This window comes from Cyprinodon tularosa, unplaced genomic scaffold (assembly GCF_016077235.1).
Source record: "Cyprinodon tularosa strain WSP-4 unplaced genomic scaffold, ASM1607723v1 ctg207, whole genome shotgun sequence".
NCBI classification, from domain to species: domain Eukaryota; kingdom Metazoa; phylum Chordata; class Actinopteri; order Cyprinodontiformes; family Cyprinodontidae; genus Cyprinodon; species Cyprinodon tularosa.
Genome location: NW_024038767.1, coordinates 328485 through 351538, shown reverse-complemented (window position 1 = coordinate 351538; position 23054 = coordinate 328485). Strand labels below are relative to the sequence as shown.

Below are 23054 nucleotides of genomic sequence, written 5' to 3'. Positions count from 1 at the left end.
AGCTTCTAGTGCTGCAAAAACTTAAAAAAAATAAATAAATAAATAAAATCTAATCTAAAGACACTGAAATTTGCATGCATAAAATGTAAAGGTAGGAGTATTTAGCCAGAAACAGTAACCATGTGTAGGAATATTTAATAATACATCCCACTATCTACATCATAATCACATCACACATGCTAAACAGATGGAGGCCCCGAGGGTTCAAGGCCAAAGCAAAAAAAGGGAAGTGACAGAGCAAAACAATAAGGGGCTGGTATGACGGACTAAAACACACAGTGTTAGTGTTACCGTTGGAACAATTCATCCTCAACGCTTTTGAGAAGGCTCCTTTAAGGGACAACAAGTGAGGCAGACGGCAAAAGGAAGACAGAGAAAAGTGGAGGGGGAAAGAAAACAACAAAAGTCAAAGTAGATGGACAAGTGAGACTGAGCTTAAAAGCCCAACACAACATGCTGGACTCCAGACAAGGAGAGAAAGCTTTTTTCTATCAAACTTTGGATTCAGTGATTAAGCAGGTTACTGTGAGGGGGGGCTTTAATTGGCACTAAAATGCTAATATCTCTGCATATTAGTAGTGTAGAAACAAATAAAACATGCGCTTCATCCATTTATGTGAACTAGCCTTCTAAGATGCATTAAATGATAAAAGCCAGGTAGTAAAAGAGAGAGAGGGTTATTAGGAGCAGTTCCCATGACTACGGTTTCCATAGAGTACCTGGTTGTTATTCCTCCATCTGCAAAGGGGCTCCATGGGGAAGGGAAGTCATTATCTTTATTCACATCCTGTGGAGAGGAAGGCAGGGATAAAAATAGAACTTTAATGTTTTTTATTTATTTAAATGTACAGTAAATGGCAGATTTAGACTTTTTATCTCCAATTACATGCATCGTCTGACCAGATTAAAGCCGGTGTTTTAGAGCGGTCCAGCCACAGACCTGACATTATTTTAATGGAGGACCTGTGGAATGAGCTGAAGATGAGGGTGATGGACAGGATGCTTTCCAACCTCAATAGCCTTCAGCTCACTCCAAAGACATGTTTTACCACTAGAAACATGCAGAAGGCTGCTTAGTCACTACAAAAAACATTTCAGAGCTGTGTTGCTACAAATGTTTGCTCTTGATTTTGGACTTTCTGATTTTTATTAAGTTTGTCAATAATTGCAGGGAATATTTCCAAGTTTATATTGAGAAAAAAATCCTTGTTCACTTCAATGCTGCCCTTTAAATTTTGTATTATTGTTCAGAAGATCCCAGTTGTTTACAGCCGGTTTAGGCCTAACTATGTAGAGTATACTAAATATCTATATATGTAATAAACAAATTATAATTATTACCATTTCAACATGAGCTTCGGTTTCTTTCGGGAGAAGAGGTGCCTGAAACTGGACCTTGTCAACTGTGAATGATACACATTTTTAGGTGTCTTTCAAGCACAAACCTTTAACACCAGAGGGCATCAGCACTTAACAGTTAAAGGCAAACAACAACTCTCACTCAAACCAGGTGTTTTAATAAGCAAATCTTAATAAAAAACAATTTATAAGCACAAATAAATGTTAATGCATATAGTACTGCTGATTGTGTATAAAGGGTTTAGTTGAATTGGTCATTAAAGGAATAGTACACCCAAAACATGATTAGCCTTCATTTTCTACTCACCCCCATGCTGAACAACACTCTGGAGTACTTTTTTGATATCTCAAATGCATCTGGAGATCTGGGAGGCTTCTTGCTGTCTGCTGACATTCAAATAATGGAGGTCTATGGCGCCCGAGACAGAAAGGTCCATAAAAGTCCATAAAAACGTGTCAATATTCCTCCATACAGCTCGTCCAATGTATTCCAAGTGTCCTGAGTGGGTAGCATCCAGAATTTACTCGAAACGAAGTCATTTAGAATGTTTTTAGAGCATAAACAGTAGTGTATAGTATTTCCTGAAAGCGCGCGCCAGCGCGTTCACGAGCCTACGGAAGCCGGCAGACCAAACCAGCGCATTCAGCTCGGCAAAGAACTCATGCTCTTCCTCAACACTGAAGTCCTCAGACATTTTTCTTTCGTTGTTTCTTTCTTTGCACAGGTAAACAGCACATTTCTTCTTCTACGCTTGCATTATCGGCAGAGCAGACGCTGAATGCGCTCTTTCATCTGGTTTGGTCTGCCGCGGCTTCCGTAGCGTCGTGAACGTGCAGGCGCGCGCTTTCAGGAAATCCTATACACTACTGTTTATGCTCTAAAAACATTCTAAATGACTTCGTTTCGAGTAAATTCTGGATGCTACCCACTCAGGACACTTGGAATACATTGGACGAGCAGTATGGAGGAATATTGACACGTTTTTGTGGACTTTTATTGACCTTTCTGCCTCGGGCGCCATAGACCTCCATTATTTGAATGTCAGCAGACAGCAAGAAGCCTCCCAGATCTCCAGATGCATTTGAGATATCAAAAAAGTACTCCAGAGTGTTGTTCAGCATGGGGGTGAGTAGAAAATGAAGGCTAATCATGTTTTGGGTGTACTATTCCTTTAAATATTTACACTCAAAACAAAGAACCTATTAATACTGGAAATATTTAAAACGAACCAAGAAATGTCAAAACAAATCCTCTTACTTTGGGTTTTGGATTAAACTACAATAAATATCTAATCCAGTAAGGGGGGCTGGTTTATAGTTCAGTATAAATCAAACATTGTTGGGTGGAGGATTATGGTTTTTTCCTCGTTGAGCCATCCTGATCATGCAGAAGTGCTGCAGATTGTTAAGAAAAAGTTACAGTCGAAAAGGTCAGATGATGTGACGTCCCCTGTCAATTAATCCTGAAGGCTGCTCAGCTATTGACCAATCAGTGATCAGCTGTGTCTCTGCATCAACTTTCAGGAAGGTGTAGCTGAAATGGGAATTTTGGTCAAAGAAATGCCTAAAAAGTGGGGAAGAGGGGAATATTCAATTTAGAAAGGTTTACCCCAAAATACTTAGAAACGGAAAATGGAGTCATAAAAAACAGGCCTGTGATCTATGGGAGCTACCAGCTGTTTATTTGTACAATTTGTAACAAACAATTCTTACTTTTTAATGACAGTATTTGCTTATGTTTAGCTTGGTAAAAGCTCTCTTTGATTATTAAACTACAAAATAAACTGCAATGAAGGGAATGTTCTGGCATGGGCTAAAAATAATTATGCAAATTCTGATTGTACATGTAATAAGAAAATGCTTCAAGTTTTCTCCGTCATATTTGTGTAGTATTCTTTCATGCGCCATTTGTAACAGCAAAAGGTATCAGACAACTTCTCTCCTATCCAGCCATTATTGCTATTATTGTCGCTTTTTTGGCTTTTATGGTGACTTTTCTGTTACTGCCTTGAAATAACTTTGCTTACTTGATGGAGTAATAAAAATGCAGCTAATAGGCTGTGTCTGAAAGTCTGCCCCAACCGCTAGATCCTTAGTGAACTTTATAGTGAACTGAGGACAGATGATCACTACTTTTCGCTCCCCATCGATCACATGACTCCTCCTCCCTACACAGTGCCTGTGCCATCTTTGTTATTTGTCACGTTGTCGGGTAGGGACAGCGGGCCTCTTAGGACAAATCCCATAATGCCTTGTGAGGAGAGCTCTCCTCGCAAAGCATTCTGGGAGATATCTTCTCGTATAGTGACCATGGACGATCGATACTTTTCAAGGTGCATTGTGGGAAATTTCGAGTCCATACCTTTTCATTCACTAGATGTTTTGACACTCATTTAAAAGGGTGTAACCACTACATAGTGGCCTATATAGTTATTAGGGATGTAAATAATAATAGTTTTGTATCGATGCATCGATCCAACAGCCCACGATCCGATGCATCGACACGTCCGCAAGAGAATCGATTCATTTTTTTTTTTTTTCCTCCGGTCTATGTTTATCCATTTGCTCCTGGGCGTAATTCTCCCTCCCATGCTGCGGTGGCGCTAAACCTATCTTGCCCTCCTACCTCGCTTCCTGGTTATACTCTTACAGCAGTGTGTTGCAGTGAGCTTGATGCAGACATTTTTGATTTATGCTCAATATTGAAGCGTGGTCTGTGCTACACGCTGTGGGTCTAGATACGGCCGAGGCGGTGACGAAGTGGGGGCGAGTTTAGTCCGACGACGGAGGGACATGAGGGCCAAAAAGAGCGGAGATCCAGGTGGAAAAAGGGTCCCAGCGGTCTCGCGCACCTTGCTCTTCTAGCGGGTCAAACTTCACAAGTCGTTTTCCGCAATTTCGGTGATAAAAACAAACCAAGCCGGCCTCCTGTCTGCGGTCAGCTACAATGTGGGAGAGGAGCAGTGGAGCGTCTGTGGAGGGGGCGGGACGTCTGGATCCGAGGTATTGCATTGCACTCATTGCACTGATTATGTGCAGTACTTTTTGATGCAAGGCCTTGCAGAATCTATAATGCAGGGGTATTATTATTTTTCAGTGAATGAGGCTTTAATAGGAATAGGTGGAGTACAACTTCTCTACTTCTGTTATTTGCTGCTGTTTCTCAAATAAAATGCATAACGATATTACAGCTTTCATTGATTTATTTCAATTTTGAAACATTGTCTAGCCTGTATGGTAAAAAAAAAAATTAAAAAATGAACCAATTAATCAAATCGTATCGTGGTGTATTCTTGAGTATCGAAAATAATCAAATCGATTGGTCCGGAAACCGTTACTGAATCAAATCGCCATGATGGGTGTGATTTATGCCCCTAATAGTTATTAGGGTGGACATTCAGACACAGCCATTGTCTTTGCCTTAAGGTTTGCTGTTGAAGCAAAATGCCTCAGGTAACGCTGTGCTTCACTTTATCACATTTAATACTATCTGCTTTCTTTTCAGAGCTGTGCTCACACTGGCTTGGATCTCTGTCTAGGTTTAGGTTTCTAGCGTTACAACAATTAAAGCGGAGGGATCAGATGTGACGTTCGAGTGAAACTGAACGTTCCAGTAAGTGTTTTATTAGTCATCACCAAAGTAATGGTGGTTCAGTCAGTCTGACATAATGGCCTCACAGAGTTGAACAACTTATCCTTCATCAAGACAGGGTAACGTTGAGGCAGCATTCCATGCAGCAAACTGGTCTCAGTGTTGCCTAAATTTAAACCTAAAGCTCTGGTGTGTCATTTTCTGGGTATGCACAGTATCATAACAAGTCTTGGCAGCAAAAACGGGAACCAAAACACGGCGTCTCACTGCACTGCCACTAACCTGCATCCCCCCTGTGTCCCTCAGAGTCACTAGGACCTGAGATTGGACGCTCGAGGCCTGATCCATTGTTTGCTTCACGCAGGAGGAAAAGGTCAGATAACAGTGAGACATTAAGATAAAAAAACAAACAGGATGTGGACCTAGTGCAATAATCAGAGTACAAACATGTAAAAAAGGTAGTTGGGTATGAGTACGGACAAATAAATGTGACAGACATCTCTCCATCGCTACATGACCACATGACGTGATTAATGGTTGAAACCTGCTGATAGTGAGACAGAGATCTGCTTTATCTAGCACGACGCAACAATCCAACTTCTCTGAAGGGTGTCAAAACATTAACATGGTGCAATTAAATAAGATCACCTGCCAAGTATGTAGATCTGAAACTTAATGCCACTGGAAACGTTCAGGACCCTTCAGACAAGCTCTGTTTTCTCTTAGTAAAGGATGAGGGATGACTTTAAAACAACACAACCTAGAAAGCTACAGAATGGACTCTGGCTTCTCTACCAGACTATCACCATTCACACTACCAAAAACAGTGGCCTGGAGAGATGCCAGGTACTGCCACGAGATTAGTGGGATGACTGTCAGAAAACCCGCACAATAACCGGTGATGTCACAGACGCAAGGAACAGAGGCGCTCTTTAGCTTTGTGTGCACTTACAGTCGATCTCAGAGCGGGTCCTCTCAACCTTTGGGTGTTTGTTGGTGGAACGGATGGTGTGTCTGACCACGGACAGAGGCTGCAAAACAATGCAAGAAAGACATTTAAAAAAAAGTCTTTGGTGGGTGATGCAAAACTGAAACAGAACTAACTGAATTCAATTAGGAAGCTTGAGAAATTATCTTTAGAAATAATCTGAAATGTTTCGGAAACTTTGCAAGTTAGTAACAGCTGAGAGCTGCCTTTTGTGTGCATCATCACATTAATATGCATCCCAGAGGCTGTTTGTTTGTCACAAGCTCCATTGCTTGCAGTCAGTAGCCTTAAGGTTTTTGTTTTTTCCCCACTTGCCGTGGCACAGACAGTGGCGCTGCTGTCAGGGTGAGAAAAGAACAACGCTCGCTTAAATGGTACTGGTACCACCTCTTTGGCTGCCACAGACGTGATGGTCATCTAGAAGGCGTCGCAGAAGTATTACTACACATTTTAACTTTTAACATGCTAGTCGGTTTCAATGCAAATGTCCCACATAGTATTACAGATTCATATCATCTGTGGTCTTGAGCACATCTTCAAATTTTTTTTGCCTTCTTTTGCAGTATAGCTTAAGAATTCAGGCAAACTGAATGCAGATAATGTGTGAACATTTAATTTTCCCACTCTACATTCTCAATAAGACTGAGGCAGAGGCATTTCAACTGTGCCTTTCTAACATTTAAGCTCTGATTTAAATAACTTATAAGTGAATAAACATCATGATGCTATCTACATGTTTCACCATGGAAAGGACACTCAAAGCGATTTATAGTGATTTCCAATGCAAATGTGTTTTGCAGGCAAGGCAAAAAAAATTATAATAATTTTCCTCCTACTTTACACCAATGTGCTATTTATGCTTGATTTGTCACTTTGATAATATATTAAGTTTTATGATTGAACTATAATATAGTTTTGAAAGGCCCTTTAAGCAAACTTTAATGTCTTTCCCTAGTTTGCTAAAAACAACTAATTTTTCTTTAACGTATTTTTACTGATACACAATCCACATTACCTCGATGTCATCATCATCCACTTCACTGAAATGTTGGTGGTTGTCTGGGTTGTTCATCTTATCAAGCAGATCAACTGCAAGCCTCCTTGTCAACCCAGTCTGAGCCACAAAGACATGCTAGCAAAACAAACAGCAATAGATACAGTTATAATATTGCTAAACTCAGCAACATCGTTATTATAGCAACTCCACTTACTAATTAAAATGCTCACCTAAGTAAAGAGGTGTGCATTTTAATTAGAAAGTAAAAAGGCTAGAAATATAAATCAAATGGTACTTTTTAAGTTCTGCTCTTCTATTCTATCAATAAGAAAACAAGTAGTTTGTTCTGTTCTAATAAGGTTCAGGTCCCTCATTTCTATAAAAGTTCACAAATCTGAAGACACAGAGCAACACTTCTTATCAGCAAAGGTAAGAAACGACCCCCATTCCAAAAGGGCGGGCCTATTTGTCTGGTTCAATTTGCATGTTTTCTAAGCCAAAACCAGGCTTTGTTTTCTGTTCCACTCTATAAAGCCTTGAACTCAACGCCATTTCTGACATTTTGAATTGAAAAGACTTCCTGGATGGGAAGGGAAACGTCTTCAAACTTGGTAACAAAGTCCAGTGGATTGTTTTTTTAAACGTTTTTGCAATGACTATGACCTGGATGATGGAGAATCTTCACCAGCTTACCAGTAAAAGTTTCTCTGCAGTCGGCCGCTTCTTTGGGTTCTTTGTTAGAGAGACTTTCACAAAGTTATGGAAAGCAGCAGACCTGTAAGGAACAAAGGTCATTGAGTAGAAACAGCACATCCTAGTAATAGTTTGTGAGAATTTGATATGGGTTTAATATGACAATAACCTTGACACAACGCATATTGTTCTCAGATACCAACCATTTGTTTTTGTCTTTTAGCTTAGGAGGCTGGAAACTGCTCTTGGACATCAAAAACAAGGCCCTAAATAGAACAAAGAAATAAGTCAAAAGGAAGGTGCCAAAAATGAATGAAAGGAGACCGAGTTTGTTCCATTCATCACCTAAATCTGCTATATTATAACAGGACAGCCTCACAAGTCACCAAGATGTGAAGAAACACTCAAAGAAAAACAAAAGCAGGAAGCCAGCCAGGAATGACTAGGGGAAACGGTGACTGATCGTTCTTGGTGCAAGTAAACCATACCTCATCGGATGCAGGTCAAACATTGGAGGCTGCAGCTCAGCGAGCTCGATGGACGTGATGCCCACAGCCCAGATATCACACAGCTGGTTGTAGCCTCCATTCTTCTCAACTGCTGCTACCTCAGGAGCCATCCTAAACAAAGATCAGACTGAATATTAGACACGATTTACAGCCGAGAACAAAATATTAAGATCGTGAGAAATAAATGGCATTATTGCACTCTGATGTAATATTTCAAGGTGTTGATCTGGAATAATGCAAACGGGAACTGATCCTGTAGCATCTCTGTCACCACCTTCATCACCAGACTGGGTCCCATTAAAGGAGTTGCTCACCAGTAAGGGGTTCCAATGAACGACTTTCTTTTTGCAATGGTAGCTGTAATTTTGGCAGCAACTCCAAAGTCAGCTGTAACGAAGATCAGAAACATGCTAATTAAAGCAACTAAAGATTTTAGGCTCTAAGCAGGACAAATTCAGCGGCAAACATCTTACCTAACTTCACGTCTCCATTGTCCGTTAGGAGTATGTTCGCTCCCTGTTGACAAATCCCAAAAACACCTTTTTATAACTTAAAAACAAAGAAAGCTCTGCCACTCTCGGTTAAAATTATTAAAACAACCCCCCCCAGACCTGCTGATATCTGGTCTAACTTCTATTAAAATTAAACCACTATCACAGCTTCTGGCATTGTTTGTGTTGGCTGTGACTGACAGTCTCTGTGGTAGCATCCTGTGGTGAGAGTAGAGGAAACAGGAAGCGTTTGCTGCATAGAGCTGAGAAAAGATAATAGGGCCAGCCCTGACCTTTATGATAACACATTAGAGTGAGGCTTCAGCATTTTGAGCTTTTATGAAACCTAAAACTACTGCCTTTTGCTGCACAGGCCACATCCTTTTAAATATAACACCCCTGCTAAGGTGTGAAGAGAATGGGGCCCCTGGGCTGTTTTAGCAACACATGCATCTGCAGATGTTTACCTTCTTAAATAAGCAGTACTGCTGCTTCTACGAATCTGAACCACCGTCACTGAAGTTGCTTTAATATTTGTATTCTATTCTGTTATTTGCTGCCAAACAGTAACAGTCTTCATTGTTAATGGATAAAAAATTAAAGTGAAGATACCTTAATATCACGATGCATCTTGCCCTTCATGTGCAGATATCCCAAACCCTGTAAAGGAAGTTAAAACATTTAGCTAAAAGTTATCTAGATAACAATACACTGCAGAATTCATGAAATGCATTGCGATCATATTAACCTGTAAGGTCTCCCTGCAGACATATGCAATCTGAAGCTCGGACAGAGGCCCCGTTACTGTAACAACAGCAGGTTATTCAGATTTGATAGAGTTCAGAAAGCACAGCTTAAAAATGATTTGACTTAAACAAGCGGCTTACCGTGATAGATGTCCTGCAGAGATCCTCCTCCACAGTATTCCATACATATCCACAGTTTTTCTCGGCTTGAGGACAAAAAAAGGAAATTAGATGAAAAATTATTTCAATTGTTTACTTTTTTTTTTACTTTTTTCTTGTCAGATAGACATGAAACAAGCTATAATTAATATAAGACTTCATATGGCTTTCTGTCAACACTGGTTTTCTTTACCAAAGTCAGATTGTGCATAAAAATGAAACACTAAGGGCTGTTCCTTCAACAACCTCCCCAAGTTGAGCTCTGGTCTCTGCAGCTCCTCCAGAGTCAGATGGTGGTCATACTTAACCTGGGTGCCATTCCGAACTTAGTCCCGCCCACAACGTTTGAGGTCGGGAAGTTCGGTCTGGCATTGCTCAATAGTAGCGCGAGTATGCTAGCACAATATCTGGCGAGCCAATCAAATTGTCAGGGCGGGCTTTATACGATGATGGACAGATGATCAACAGTAACGTAATCAACCACGTGACCAAAGCGCGCTTGGGTGACAACAACAATGGCTGCTGCCGGAGAGTTGAGGTGAGTAGATTCTGCTATTAGGTCTGTTCTAGAAGATATCGAAAGCAAATTAATTTTAAAAGAGGAACAGAGAAACGCGATCAAGGCTCATCTTCTTATTCTAGGCGTGCAACTGCACGCTTTGATTTTTGTTGACAACAACTATGTGTCACTCAACATATGTCACGCACTCCGTTGCTCTTATTGGTTGTAGGTCTATCCAATTGAGTGCAGAGGCATTTTTTTTCCTGGTTCGTTCGAAACACGCCCCATAATCACAGCTCTATGGAGCAGCATCAGACTCATTCTGACTAGAATTGAGTAGGACTACGTCAGGCTAGTTCATACCTGCATGTCTGGGTTAAACTAACCAGAGTCAGTCTCCTGCCTTTTAAAGGTGAGAATATACTGAAATGAACCCAAAGATCCACCCTTTGCATCAGTCTCAGGGTATTTCCAGGTGAAATGAAGCAGTTCCCTTCTAGAACTAATATCTACCAGCCTCAACCAAACTACAGGAAGCATAAACGCCAACAATAGTGAATGTATAAGTCAAAAACTAATGCCAGCATGCTGGCACATGGAAGGGGTCCTTCCTTTGCCTTGCAGATGCCATAGGACATGGAATGAGCCGCTCTTTGCTTTCAAAAATATTCTGCAGCTAAAATAACAACACAAGTATGTGGAACAGAAATGCAGCTCGCTATAATTGTTTTCCTCCATTTCCAGGTCATTGCTGTGTGATTGTGGTCAAATGAAAGCAATAATTGTTTTCTGTATTGTAGCTTTGTTTACATGATATCGTTCTCTTACAAAAAGTATAGCGTGTGAAACTAATTCAACCAAACTAATTAAGGCGAGCTTTTAATGTGGACCAAAGGATTTGGCTAATTTATACGGGCCTCTTTGGTACTTTTCAAAGTAACGCTCTCCTTTCTCCTTTCTAGCTGGGTTTGCAGTTATGGCATTTTGATCTCATTGCTTTGAAATGCTCCACAATCTTATTTAATCTAAAATATTGATATATACATGAAATATAGGATATTTACAAATGTATTAAGAATCCCATAAAATACAGAAGATTTGTTACCATCTAATAGATGTGACTCCTTTTTGCATTATAAGTGTAAGTAAATTAAAAACTGGTTTAGTTTTCAATAACTGTCACTGAACAGGAAGAGCCAGTTTTTTTGTTTTTGTTTTTTTTTTTTACATTTTATAATGAATTCCAACTTAGGGACTTGGTGTTTTTGAAGTTTGCTGTCAATACCCAGTAAAGAGGATGTCTAACCTGAAAGATGAAGTTTTTTTTCCCACTTGTGGACCAGAATCTAATTATAGCATCTAAGTAGCTGAAAAAACAGCCCGATTACAGACGTGAGAGAAAACTGATGAAATGTATTCAGCTATTACTAGATCACTACTAGATGTGAAAACATCCTGAAGTATTATGTCAAGCATAAGAATAACGATTCCATAAAAACTGTTGTTCCTCTACTGTCTAATAATTAATGCATTGTGGGCTGATGCTGCTCATTTTTGTTCTCAGCTGACTTTTCTATAGCCAGACAACACAAGACGTACCTGCTGCGCCACGGCCTGCATGTCTCTGCATTAACAGCCATATAAAACAGTTCAGAGCCTTTCAATTCCAGTTAAACCTGCTGGAATTCTAAGACACTGTTGGGCGGACCAAGTTTACTTCCTCAAAGATAAAAGCTTAAAAAAAAAAACAGACCCCTGTAAAACATAAAAGCAGCACCGAGCACCGAAGGAGCGAGGCTGAAAGCCTTGAGTCATAGTTTCACGCTTTAGTGTGACAAAGTCAATGAATACACATTGTGACACGAGTGCTGCAGCTAGTCAAAGCAAAAAAAAAAACTTTCAGGCAGAGGTATTTAAATTTGGAAAATGTTTAATCATAGACGTACTAGGAGGAAGCCAAACGGCCTGAAAAATAAAAATAAAAAACACAAAAGAAGAGTAATTTTCAGTTGGCTCTTACCAGAGGTAGCTCCCAAAGTAGGCCACAATGTTGTGGTGCTTGCATTCTTTCACCATGAAGATTTCCTGCTGAATTATGGAAAAATCATCTCCTGGAGACAAAGGAAAGAAACAGACGTGAACAAAAACTCTACCAAGAGAAAATACTTAAAATTAAGAAATACATGGAACTAAAATCCTAAAAGTAGCCATTATTACCCACCCAGATGTTGAAAAACACACTTTAAAGCAGCTAGTGTGCAAAAGTGTCCTATGCTTCCCTTTCTGATTTTAAAAACACTGATTCCCAACAAAAACAACTCTTAATAGACTGGAAAAATAAAGAATAGACGAGACTACAACAACAACAGGGGAACCATCTTATAAGGTTTGCAGAGAAGGCCAAAATATCAGGGCAGCTTTCCACATGAGCATTCTACGGTAGCACACACCACCGATAGGAAGTGAAAAAAACAAAACATTAGGCCAAAGTGTTCACAGCTGTGCAGAAACACAAGCCTGGAATGTATCAACAGGAGGTAAAGCAGCACCAAGCTATCAAATGAAGCACGCAGAGATTGTTTTAATAAAATAACACCTTTTAGGCAGAATAAATGCAAGCATGGGATTTATTTCATTCATACAATCAAGTTTGAGAACTCTGCTTTCAACATGGTATATAAACAGCTGTCCTGCTGTATATCCATAGTTAAAATCATCCCATGGAGCCTGATTAGATCAACCAGATGCTCCTCTACGCTTCAACCTTGCAGTTTAGTTTGTTTCCGACAAAGCTAAAGGTATTGACCCCTTCTGGACTATTTCACACCTCTGAATTTCAAACACTAATCTTGGTGCGTCATCATTGCTGTTTGTGAAACAGGCAGAAAAAAAAAAAAAAAGTAGCACATAATGACGAAGCATTTTTTCCCCTATTGCAAATCTGGTGGTATATTTAGGACCATGTCCTGTAGGAAGGGGAACCTTCCTGAGTCTATAGGGCTGGTTTTCCTCCCGCAACAGTGTGTCGCAGTTAGCTTGTCGCAGGTATGATGCAGATATTTTTGATTTATACCCAATTTTGAAGCGTGGTCTACGCTGTTATTCCACGACAAGAGGAACAACCACAAACTAGCTAGGATTGTGCGTGTCTGTCGGTTTGAAGAGCTTGTTCGCCGTCTACAGCCCCTCATCCAACGCCGGACGCCTCACAGTTCACCCGTGAGTGTTGCCCAAAGACTGGCCGTGGCGTTGCGTGCTTTGGCTTCGGGTGCAAACCAACAGACCGTCGCACAGAGCTACAAACTAGCGTCCAGCACGGTGTCTGGGATAGTGTCCGAGGTGGATGGCACTACAGCCAGAGTTTCTGCCATTAGGTACCAAACAGGAAATACGCATAGTGTAGAGCAGATGTAGAATTGACCAATCAGAGGCCTCCTTTCTCTCCTCCCTGCGACGCTCTCTGTCTGGGGTCACCTACCACCTGGTTTCTGAGCATAAACCAGGCTTAAGTCTTAACTCGTTTGCTGTGTTCCCTACTTCCCTAAAAAATAAACAATATTCGATGCATCTCTTAAGAATATCTAGTTTCTGGCTACTTTTCCACTAAGACAAGCCTTGTGGAGTGCTAGGCTAATAGCTCTCCTGCCAAAGGCTCCTTCTAGCTGAGATGAGGATCTTTACAGCTTTACAGTTTCATCGACAATCCTGACGGAGTCTCTACGTTCCTCCATTGTGTTCCTTAGTCTTTGTGATGCTTTATGTTAATACGTGTTCTTGAATAATCCAAAAGCACTCCATTACCATCTGCATCTATATATGATTAAACACAGATGGACCGTATTTATTAAACAGATGACTTCTGATTTAGAAGTGTGGGGGAAAAAAATCAATTTGGCAAAATATATGGTGATTTTGGCTGCATCTTACTACATCAATCTTTAAGTTCCTAGACTTAAAAAAAAACAAAACGAAGCATCTTTACCTAAAACGGGGAAAATGGCCAACCTCTGCACGGCCACTCTGGCAGATAGAGCTGTGGAGCCGTACGGCTCAGCAACATATCTTTAGTTGAGGCAGTCAGAGGGGAGGTGGACCGACTCAAACCCCAAACAACATGGATACCAAAATAATCAAATGATCATCTAATCATCATATACAGAACTTGCTTCTTTTTTATCCATACATTAATTTTGATAGCTGGGGAAAATATCGCAGTATATAGTGATATTGTAACCCAAGTATCTTTACACATATCGAAACGCAACACACATGCAAATACTCACCCCTATGCAATTATCTCCACTAGATTTTATCTAGTTTTATTAGCATTGAAGGATTGACATTATATTTTCAAAGTATTTATACAAAACAAAAATAATCAAGCTTTCTCTTTATAACGTAAAGTTGAATTGTTCAATACTGGTTTATCACAGACATCCCAACCAAACATGTTGGAATTTGTGGTTTCCATGCGTCTTATGATGGTCATCAGAGTCAGATATGGTTGCCACTAAAAACAGCAGTCTTGTTTCCAAATAGCATGACAGGTTTTGGCCTCCCTCACATGATTACTTAAATCTAAGCCTGGGTGGTTTACTGTAGAACAGATGCATGTGAACGACTGCTGATCATAGATCTTTTCAGACACATCTGATAATAGAGTGAGGAGCCACAAACATTTAAAACAGTGTGACTGCAATGGCAAGACTAAGCTAAGCCTAAAGAGAAGAGTAAATAGTCACACCACAGTCATCTTTTCTTGGTGAGCCTGGGCTGGAGAATGCATCCACTTCCTCTCCAGTTCAGTCCTTCCCTCTGCTCCGACTACACACATTCTTCTTCTTTACAGCAAGTTTTTTTAAATGTTAAGTTTGTTTAGTTTTGAAAACCACATAGAACACATAGTGGTAGAATTCAGAGGTCAGAATGAAATAAATGTTAACTTGTTTTTCAAACTACCAATCAGAAGGCTAATTACTCCTATTGTTTGAACCAGAGTGGTGTCTGATGTTAGTAAAAACTACCATTGACACCGTTTTGAATGTTGCTTTGTTAAATGATCAGTTCGATGAGTCCCTGCCGCCCCAGAGGCCTCAACACTCCTATCTTTGTACTTTCTGCTGTGTACTCAATGCCAGCGTCACTTCTTCTGGTCTAACCTGTCTGATTGCATGATTCGCCCAAAGCCGTTTACCTCTGGCACAGAGACAAGCCAGGAGACCAAAAACCAGCGTATAAAGAAATACTTTTTTCTTAAGAAATTAAAATAAGTCTAAATCCGTTAGGTCAAAAAAGACAATAAATGTGAATAAAAAACAAACGGTAGGTCATAAATCTATTAAAAAACAACAACATACAAGCTGCATAATAAATCAGGGTTTCCCTAAGGGTTCTAGTCTTGGGTGGAGGGGGTGTGGTTCACACAAGAACGTTATCCAATCACACGATGGATAGGACACAAGTAAAACACTAGATTTAACATGAATACTGGTATTCAAAAAGCAAATGATTTGACTACAATCCTTTGATCTCTAGAGATTAAAAGTATTATATTCAGCACTGCGACCATTCCAGCCCTGCACGTTGGAGCTCTACCTGGGAACACTTGTTTTTTTGGGTGGTTCCTGCTCCATTTTTCTGCTTCTTGTCCTCTTCATCTTACATCATCTTCTCCTCCTCCTCCTCACTCCTAATACTGGCATTATTCTGTCGCTCTGCACCAGCTCCGTAACCATAACTGATAATGGCTTTCTGCTACTAATAACAACGGCGCCAACAATCATAAACATTAGACATTTCAGAAAACAAATACATGCACACAAACACAGTAAGTGAGCTGCTTATTTAAATTTTTTTTTAGATTAAAGAAGTAGGTATATATTAAATAGGGCCATCGCGATTAATCGATTATTGAAATAATCGTCAACTAATTTAGGCATTGATTAATCGTTAAGTATAGTGTAGAGACTAAAACATGCCTTTAGCTAAACGGGTAACCCACCTTGAGCAGCAATTGGACAAAAGTTGTCCAATTGCAAAAAAAAAAAAAGTAAATATTTTGCACTTAAGATAAAAATCTTTTTCGTCTTACAATATGCTCGATCACTCAAGTGGAAAAGTCTTCTTTAAGAAACCCTTTGCTCTCTGATTATTAATCGATTAATCAATAAAAATAAATAAATAGACAGATTAATCAATTTGCAAAATAATCATCAGTCGCAGCCATAATATTAATGTAGGAACAGAAGCGGAAACTAGGATCTGTATTCATTTGAACATTGTTTCAACTTTGAACACAGACTTTATTGTTAAAAAGCTTTTCGATTGGAGTAAAGAAACAATTCCATTTATTCTGGTCAGCCAGTGGGGATTGGCTTTAAACTGGTAAACATCCTGCATAAACTTTCTCTTCTCCAGCCGTTTCCTCCTCCGTTATTCCAGCATGTTTTAAAATTCAGCCAACTCCTCTCTCTTTCGTTTTTTATCTTTTTTCATATGCAAAATATCACTGATTCATTCTAGTATAGCACCACATATGCTTTTTGAGCTGAGAAATCTTACAGTGACACGATAACAGCTGGTATCTAAGAATAGCAATGGTTTTTCATTGAAAACGTCACAAAAGATTTTGATTATACTCTTGCATAAATAAACAAGTTGAAATGTTTTATATTTTTATGTGTGCAAAGTATTAAGTGCATAGATTTGTCTCCTTGTTATTCTTGCTGTGTAATGGTACAAATTGCTTTACAGCAACACCTTCTGTTTAGCAGGGTGGCTTCAGTAATGCTTATTCCAAGATGTAAACAGTCTGCCAGGATATAAATGTTACTTACTGCCAATAGACGGCTAAGTTCATGAACCTGTTTAACTTCTAGTCTAATGAAGACTTCAAAGTGTGCTTACTGGCAGTAAATCACACAATCTAGGCTATCCAAATAAAAGTACACTGTGGAACTTCTGTCAGAAAGTGAAGAAACGTAGCATAAGCTTGACCCAAAAACAGCATTTAACAGAAAACAAAAAAGGGTAAAAGGACTCAGGAAGGATAAATCACAGGAAGAATATGAAGCAAAACAACCCTGACTGGATACGCTGGAGAGAGATTAACACAGAGATGAAATATAATCTGTCTTTCCTTCTGTTTCTGCAATATGCACATCTTGGAGTGGCTCATTTACAATGATTGCAAATCGCCCAAGACAGGAACACGGCTGAGTTTAGAAAACCTGCTACAGAGTTGTTGTTTTTCTTAAAAACAACAACTACATGAGAAGGTATAATACAATATAAGGAAAACTGGATCCTCTGGATGTTACGTAGGTTCAGTGGTTTACAGAAATCTGGGTTAAGCCTGCTGAGTTTCTTACTCAGACTCCATAGGCTAAATTACCAATAGGTGATTCAACAGTAAATGCAGCGACTTTATAGCAAAGCAACGCTGAACAGATTTTAGAAAGCCAAAATCCCAAAATTATACAACTAAATGGGTCAAACCCAGCTTTAGTGTTGTTGAAAAACACAGTTGAAACCCCAAGATCCTCCACTACCTGAACTCTCTTCAATAACCCTGCAGATCTATGTCTGTCTATCTATATATAGATCTGTGTGTGTGTGTTATTTTTAGGTCAAATTTTAATTTATTATAGACTTATAAGAAAGAAAGAAAAAAGAAACTAACTTCATTGCATCGTTTTCACAAATTAATCACAGGACTTTCTAGCCCACAGAGGACAAAGATCAGCACTGACTGCCAAGAAGAATGAAACCAAAAACAAAGAAGTGAATCTCTTCCTTTCCTGGCCAGTCTATGGCATAAAGCCGTATTCGTAATCCCTCTAATCTGGATCACACTAACTCTGTCACTGGGTCATTACTAACACAGACCTGAGCCAGGCAAAGAAAGAAAAATGTCTTTCTTTACAATACCATAAAAATTTCATTTAATTTATGATCACAGAAAAAAAGCACAAGAAACAAGCTCAAATATTATTCTTTTTAGACACCACAGATTAAATACAAATTGTAAAACAAAACAAAAAAAAAACTTATTAGTATATATAATAACTTAAATGCTCAGTGTGGGAAAACAAAATTCAATTACCTGGTTCCAACTTTATAATCTTGACAGCAGCAAGCTCTCCTGTTTGAATGTTTCGTGCCTGAAAGAGAAGCAACAAAGATTGGAAACAAATCGACAAAGAAAAATATAAAACTTTAGCTGATATTGACGCTTTATGTTCTCATGGTGCTGAAATAAAAACTTTACAACCTTAACATTGACATATAAGATTTTTTTTCTAAGTTTTTATTAACACATTTTGTGTCTTTATAAAAGTCATATACTCATATGTATGACTCACATTTTTACAGTTAGTGGGCATTAGCAAATGCTAACAGACGATACACTGTGTGACCAGATGAAAACGGATTATTGACCAAATGCTGCTTTAAGCAGCAGATTAATCAATTCAGATAAAAAATAATGCTAAGGCTGTAAATGTGATATTAAGGTGAAAAGTATAAAAGGGGATTACCAAGTCTGTTTTAAAAGGTTTTATATACATTTATATTCCAATAACCTAATACATAAAACATAACCAATATAAAGTAATAGTCTAGATACATAATTCAACTTAAATCTGTGTTCTAGTATAATCAGCTGTTCTTAAAACCACCATTAGACAGGTTTAGCCCCACTATATTGGTGGTTTTCCATCTCTACTGGTCATTTACATTTTTACCAAAAACTTTATAAAAACCTTTAAAAAAAGAACAAAAAGGACATTTCCAGGCTTGCAGGGCAGGATTAGTCTTAAACCTTCAAATATCTCAAATAAGCTTCCCCTTAAGTGAAATTTGTGGAAGAACTTAATATAATTTTTTTCTCTGTTTATATGCATAAGTATTTAAAGTGTGTGTTTTTTATTTCATTTTAATTTACAGGGGATAGTCTGCAACTGATTCCCTGTGAAATTTCTGTGTCAAAGCAGGATGTGTCGTCTTCCAAAACCAGGTCAAGACGGGATGCTCCCTAATCCGTGAGAAGAAGTGATGGAACAAGCAGCTAAATCAGCCGTAAACCAAAAACCCATCCAGTGTGGTCAACTTTCATCACTCTTGTTCAGCTACTGACTTTCAACACAGGGCAAAGCTAGTCATTTCCACTTTGAAGTGCTAAGCTATGAAAGAAAAACAGCCCTTTGCAACAACAACCAGATACAAGCAAAGAAAACGGACAAAATGAGGCATTATGTTTATGCATTGCTCTGCAGAGAGATTACCAATGTGTGTTTTCATTTTAATCTGAAAGCCCTCCACAGTTCTGCTTTAAAGAGGGAGCATTTAGAAACTGCACATTTGTTTGCAACCTGTCTCACTTTACACTTCCTTAAGTCGACGTAACCCACAAAAAAATGAAGCAGGAAAGGAGAAGTTTTGAAATTAATGTTTGTGTGAGAAATGCTTTTTACAACATAGTTTAAAATAATCTGTCATGCCTGATGTCTCTGATGAGACAAAATTCAAAATAAATCTTAATTGAAAATAAATTAAATTTGTCAATTTATCTGAGAAAAACTTGGATTCATCATTAGTCATTTGATAGACAAACCTTGTTTTATTTTATTTGCTATGACTTATAAAAACAGTTTGTTCAGGAAAGAACACCTGAACAATGTTATTTTTAGACCTACTAGTTCCTTGTTGATTCAAGGTTTGACTAATGTGGAATTAGCATTACCGCATTTATTAAGATTCACTTCAAACAACAATGTCTTCCTTTTATTAAAACTAATAAAGTGACAGGTAAACAATAGCCACAATGTTATCAAATTGTATTTGTTTCTAGTTAAACTGCTAATGTGTCTAGCACAGTAAAAAAAAAAGCAAGGTAAATTTCAATTTGCAACGACAAACTCAACTATTAATAAAAACAGAGGCTAAATGAGGGTAAGGGGGATTTAAAATGAGGGAAATCAGCCATTAAACTAGTTTCTCACTCAGTCGTCTTTTTCTCAAAACACAGAAATCCCAAAGCTTTTTCTGTATGGCTTATAGCATGTCCATTATGAAAATAAAAACAGGAATCCAGGAAATAAAGTGGGTTGACGGTAAAGTAAACCAGTCTGCCATTAAAAAACATTTAGATGATAAAAAGAAAAGAAATGAGTGAGATAAATCGAGGCTGCTAACTACGGATGTGCAACGATTGATGCTGCTTGCTTTGTGACAGTTTTTCCTCACTAATCTCTATAGTCCCATTAACACTACCCCGCTGAAACCGTGCTGAAATCGTGCAAGCACGATAACCGAGATAACTGTGGAGAGTAAATGGAACACAACTGAACTGGACCGTGCCAGACACCACCAAACCGTGCTAAATCTAGTACTAGTTCATCAGTAAAGCTCGGAGCCGTTCAGTTGTGGCTCAGCTCTCAAAAAAACAAAGAGCATAAGCAGACCACGTCATCTGCTTTTCAGTCAGCTGACTCATTTCGCAGGTTTTCCTTCGGCCTTACTATTCACAGATCTCTTCACCTGTTCACAACACCTACTTCTTCTCAGCTTATTAACAATAAATGGCATGAAGAGCGTGGCAGATACGGAGATGATGCCAAGACTGAGGCTCTCCTTGAAATTTGGGCAGAGGACGCTATGCAGACACATAAGTTCCTCAATGTTATGGGCGGCGCCATTTTTGTTTGCGTAATTCCTGCATTGAGAGCTGTAGTATCATGGAGGGCCAATAGGGGGCGAGGTACCGTGCTAGCGTAATACATAAATGTTCGTAAGGAACCAAAGTCGGTCCAAACTCGGCACGGATCGTTTCAGAGGGGTAGGGATCCGTTTATGTGTTGATATGTTTAGCAGCCATGTTGTTTAGCATGTTTAGAGTTATGAAAACGATTATTGCAGTTACCTACACTTGTTTATTTATAATGAAAATGATGAGACAAAGAGAGGAAATAAAAAGACATTCCTAATTTCCATAAACTGGACTTATATCCAACAAATTAAATGAGATGGGATATGTTCATGTTTTGTAAAAACCCAAAGTTCTGCCTTAAAGAGGAAGACATTACTTTTGTTTTGTGTTTTATTAGAGAGGCTTATAGGACACATTAAGGGAACCTCTGCACAACACATGAACACATGCTTATTTGCAGAGCTTTTGACAGATGAAATGCTCTAAAGCTTCCTAGAGCTTCATCCTTTGGTGACACCAGCATTCCAAACTGTTTTCCAACCACCAGTGCTTTTCCTGTCAGGTGGTTCAGATCTACAAAAAAAAAAGATCTAAACAAAGAGATCCTGCACCTGTTTTCTCCTGTTTCATTGGGAAAATAAGTCAATGAACTTTGTAGAAAGCAGGGGTACACCTTTACTCCCAGAACATCTATGTAACTGATCTACAATTAAGGCAGGGAAAGGCTGCGACTTGTAGTTGTTTGTGCTCATTTAAAAATATTATTCCTTAATTTTTGATGGTTAGAATGGCAAACAGAATAAATTAACCCACGTTTTTATTTCTACTATAGGGAAAAAAAGTCCTTTAAAAAAAGTATTAAATTGGTATTATTCAGAAAAATGAAAGCATGTTAAAAAAGAAAGAGAATCCATTTTGTCGTGAATCTCCAGAGGGTCACAACACTGCTACGGCAGCCTAAACAGGGACATTTAAAAAAAAAAAACTGGAGGTGTTACCGCTGTCATTTTAGGGCTGAACACACCCTTAGTGAAACGCGCGTGTTTAGACAGGGTCTGGGTCATATTTCAGCCTGCTGCAGCCGTCCGCATGTGAGCTCCGAGTGAATACCAGGCGCTACATTCCACCAGTGGTCTGTTGGGGGTGGGGGCTGCTCGGCAAAGCTTTGTATGGAAAGGGCAATGACAGACAGCCTGTACTTTCACCTCTCGATCATACCTTTTTTTTTGTAATTTACAGATAAGCAAAGGTCCCCCCCCCCCCAAGTAGAGTTAAGGTGATGCATCTTTGTAATGATGGATGTTTTTATCTTGGCTGTTTTGTAAATTGCAGCATTAAAAGGCTATTGTTTCATAGCTCTCTCTCTCTCTCTCTCTCTATATTATATATATATATATATATTAGGGCTGCAACAACGAATCGATAAAATCGATAAAAATCGACTTTTAAAAGCGTTGGCAACGAATTTAATCATCGATTAGTTGTGTCGCGCGATTAATGCGTCATCCGCCGCCGCTGTCAACCGGGGGAAGAAAAAAAAATATGGCGGAGCGAGTCAGCGCCGCAGTTGCAGTGTTGCCAACTCAGCGACTTTTCAGACCCCTCCAGCGACTATTTTTCAAAAAAGCGACTAGCGACAAATCTGGCGACTTTTTACGGTGTCACTGGCGGCTTTTGCTTGCCTTGGGGCGCATCCCCCATCCCAACGCCTTTTTCCCTCTCCCACAGGAATCCCTCTCAATCAGAGCCGCAGGATTTTAGTGAGGAGTTAACCCTCAGCGTCCAGACTGCAAATGAAGCGCGCATGCGCCGGGATTGACGGCGCAAATTGATCACAATAATTAAAATAGCCGGCGCTTTGTAAAGTGAAAAAAGTCGTAACATGCAACTTTTGTAAAAACAAATGAACATGGCACGGAAGCACCACTGTTATGACGCAGCACCTGAAAAGAAAACACGTTGGAGCCTTCAATGGCAGTGAAGAGAGCTGATCAGCAGGATGAGTAACCATGTTTGTTTCATTTTAAAGTGGGGAAACGTAACGTTAGTTTCTCAGGTAGCTCATCTGATGCTTTCCTTACCTTGTTAGTAGGTTACAGACAGTGATAAGGTTGGCTACTTATTTTACTTTTAATTTCATTTAAATTTGTTTAAGCAGCGTTTATATTTTCTTTATAAATAAATTAACTTGCAAATTATGAGGGCAAGGCTTTTAAAGTTTAAATCTTCTGGCAAAGATAAAGAAAAGAAGATCCTGCAATTTATGGAAGTAAAGCAGAACAAAATCCAGCAAGATCAGTAATATGTCAA

At 39.1% G+C, this 23054-nt stretch overlaps 1 protein-coding gene across 10 annotated transcripts in view; it reads right to left on the bottom strand.

The window, feature by feature from the left end:
* Positions 1-23054, bottom strand: part of map4k5 (mitogen-activated protein kinase kinase kinase kinase 5) — a 44870-nt gene that overhangs the window by 19469 nt on the left and 2347 nt on the right. For 4 of the 10 annotated variants that reach the window (XM_038285111.1, XM_038285112.1, XM_038285113.1 and 1 more), the window contains exons 3-18: positions 18141-18198; positions 12057-12147; positions 9517-9581; positions 9378-9433; positions 9242-9289; positions 8612-8654; positions 8453-8525; positions 8118-8249; positions 7833-7895; positions 7630-7711; positions 6955-7071; positions 5904-5982; positions 5234-5305; positions 1342-1403; positions 720-787; positions 292-330 (exon numbers count right to left, since the gene is read on the bottom strand). In XM_038285111.1, the coding sequence (XP_038141039.1) occupies positions 292-330; positions 720-787; positions 1342-1403; positions 5234-5305; positions 5904-5982; positions 6955-7071; positions 7630-7711; positions 7833-7895; positions 8118-8249; positions 8453-8525; positions 8612-8654; positions 9242-9289; positions 9378-9433; positions 9517-9581; positions 12057-12147; positions 18141-18198 (1148 nt within the window). The remainder of the gene's footprint in view (positions 1-291; positions 331-719; positions 788-1341; positions 1404-5233; positions 5306-5903; positions 5983-6954; positions 7072-7629; positions 7712-7832; positions 7896-8117; positions 8250-8452; positions 8526-8611; positions 8655-9241; positions 9290-9377; positions 9434-9516; positions 9582-12056; positions 12148-18140; positions 18199-23054) is intronic. The other 6 variants (XM_038285115.1, XM_038285116.1, XM_038285117.1 and 3 more) reach the window with 3 other exon arrangements.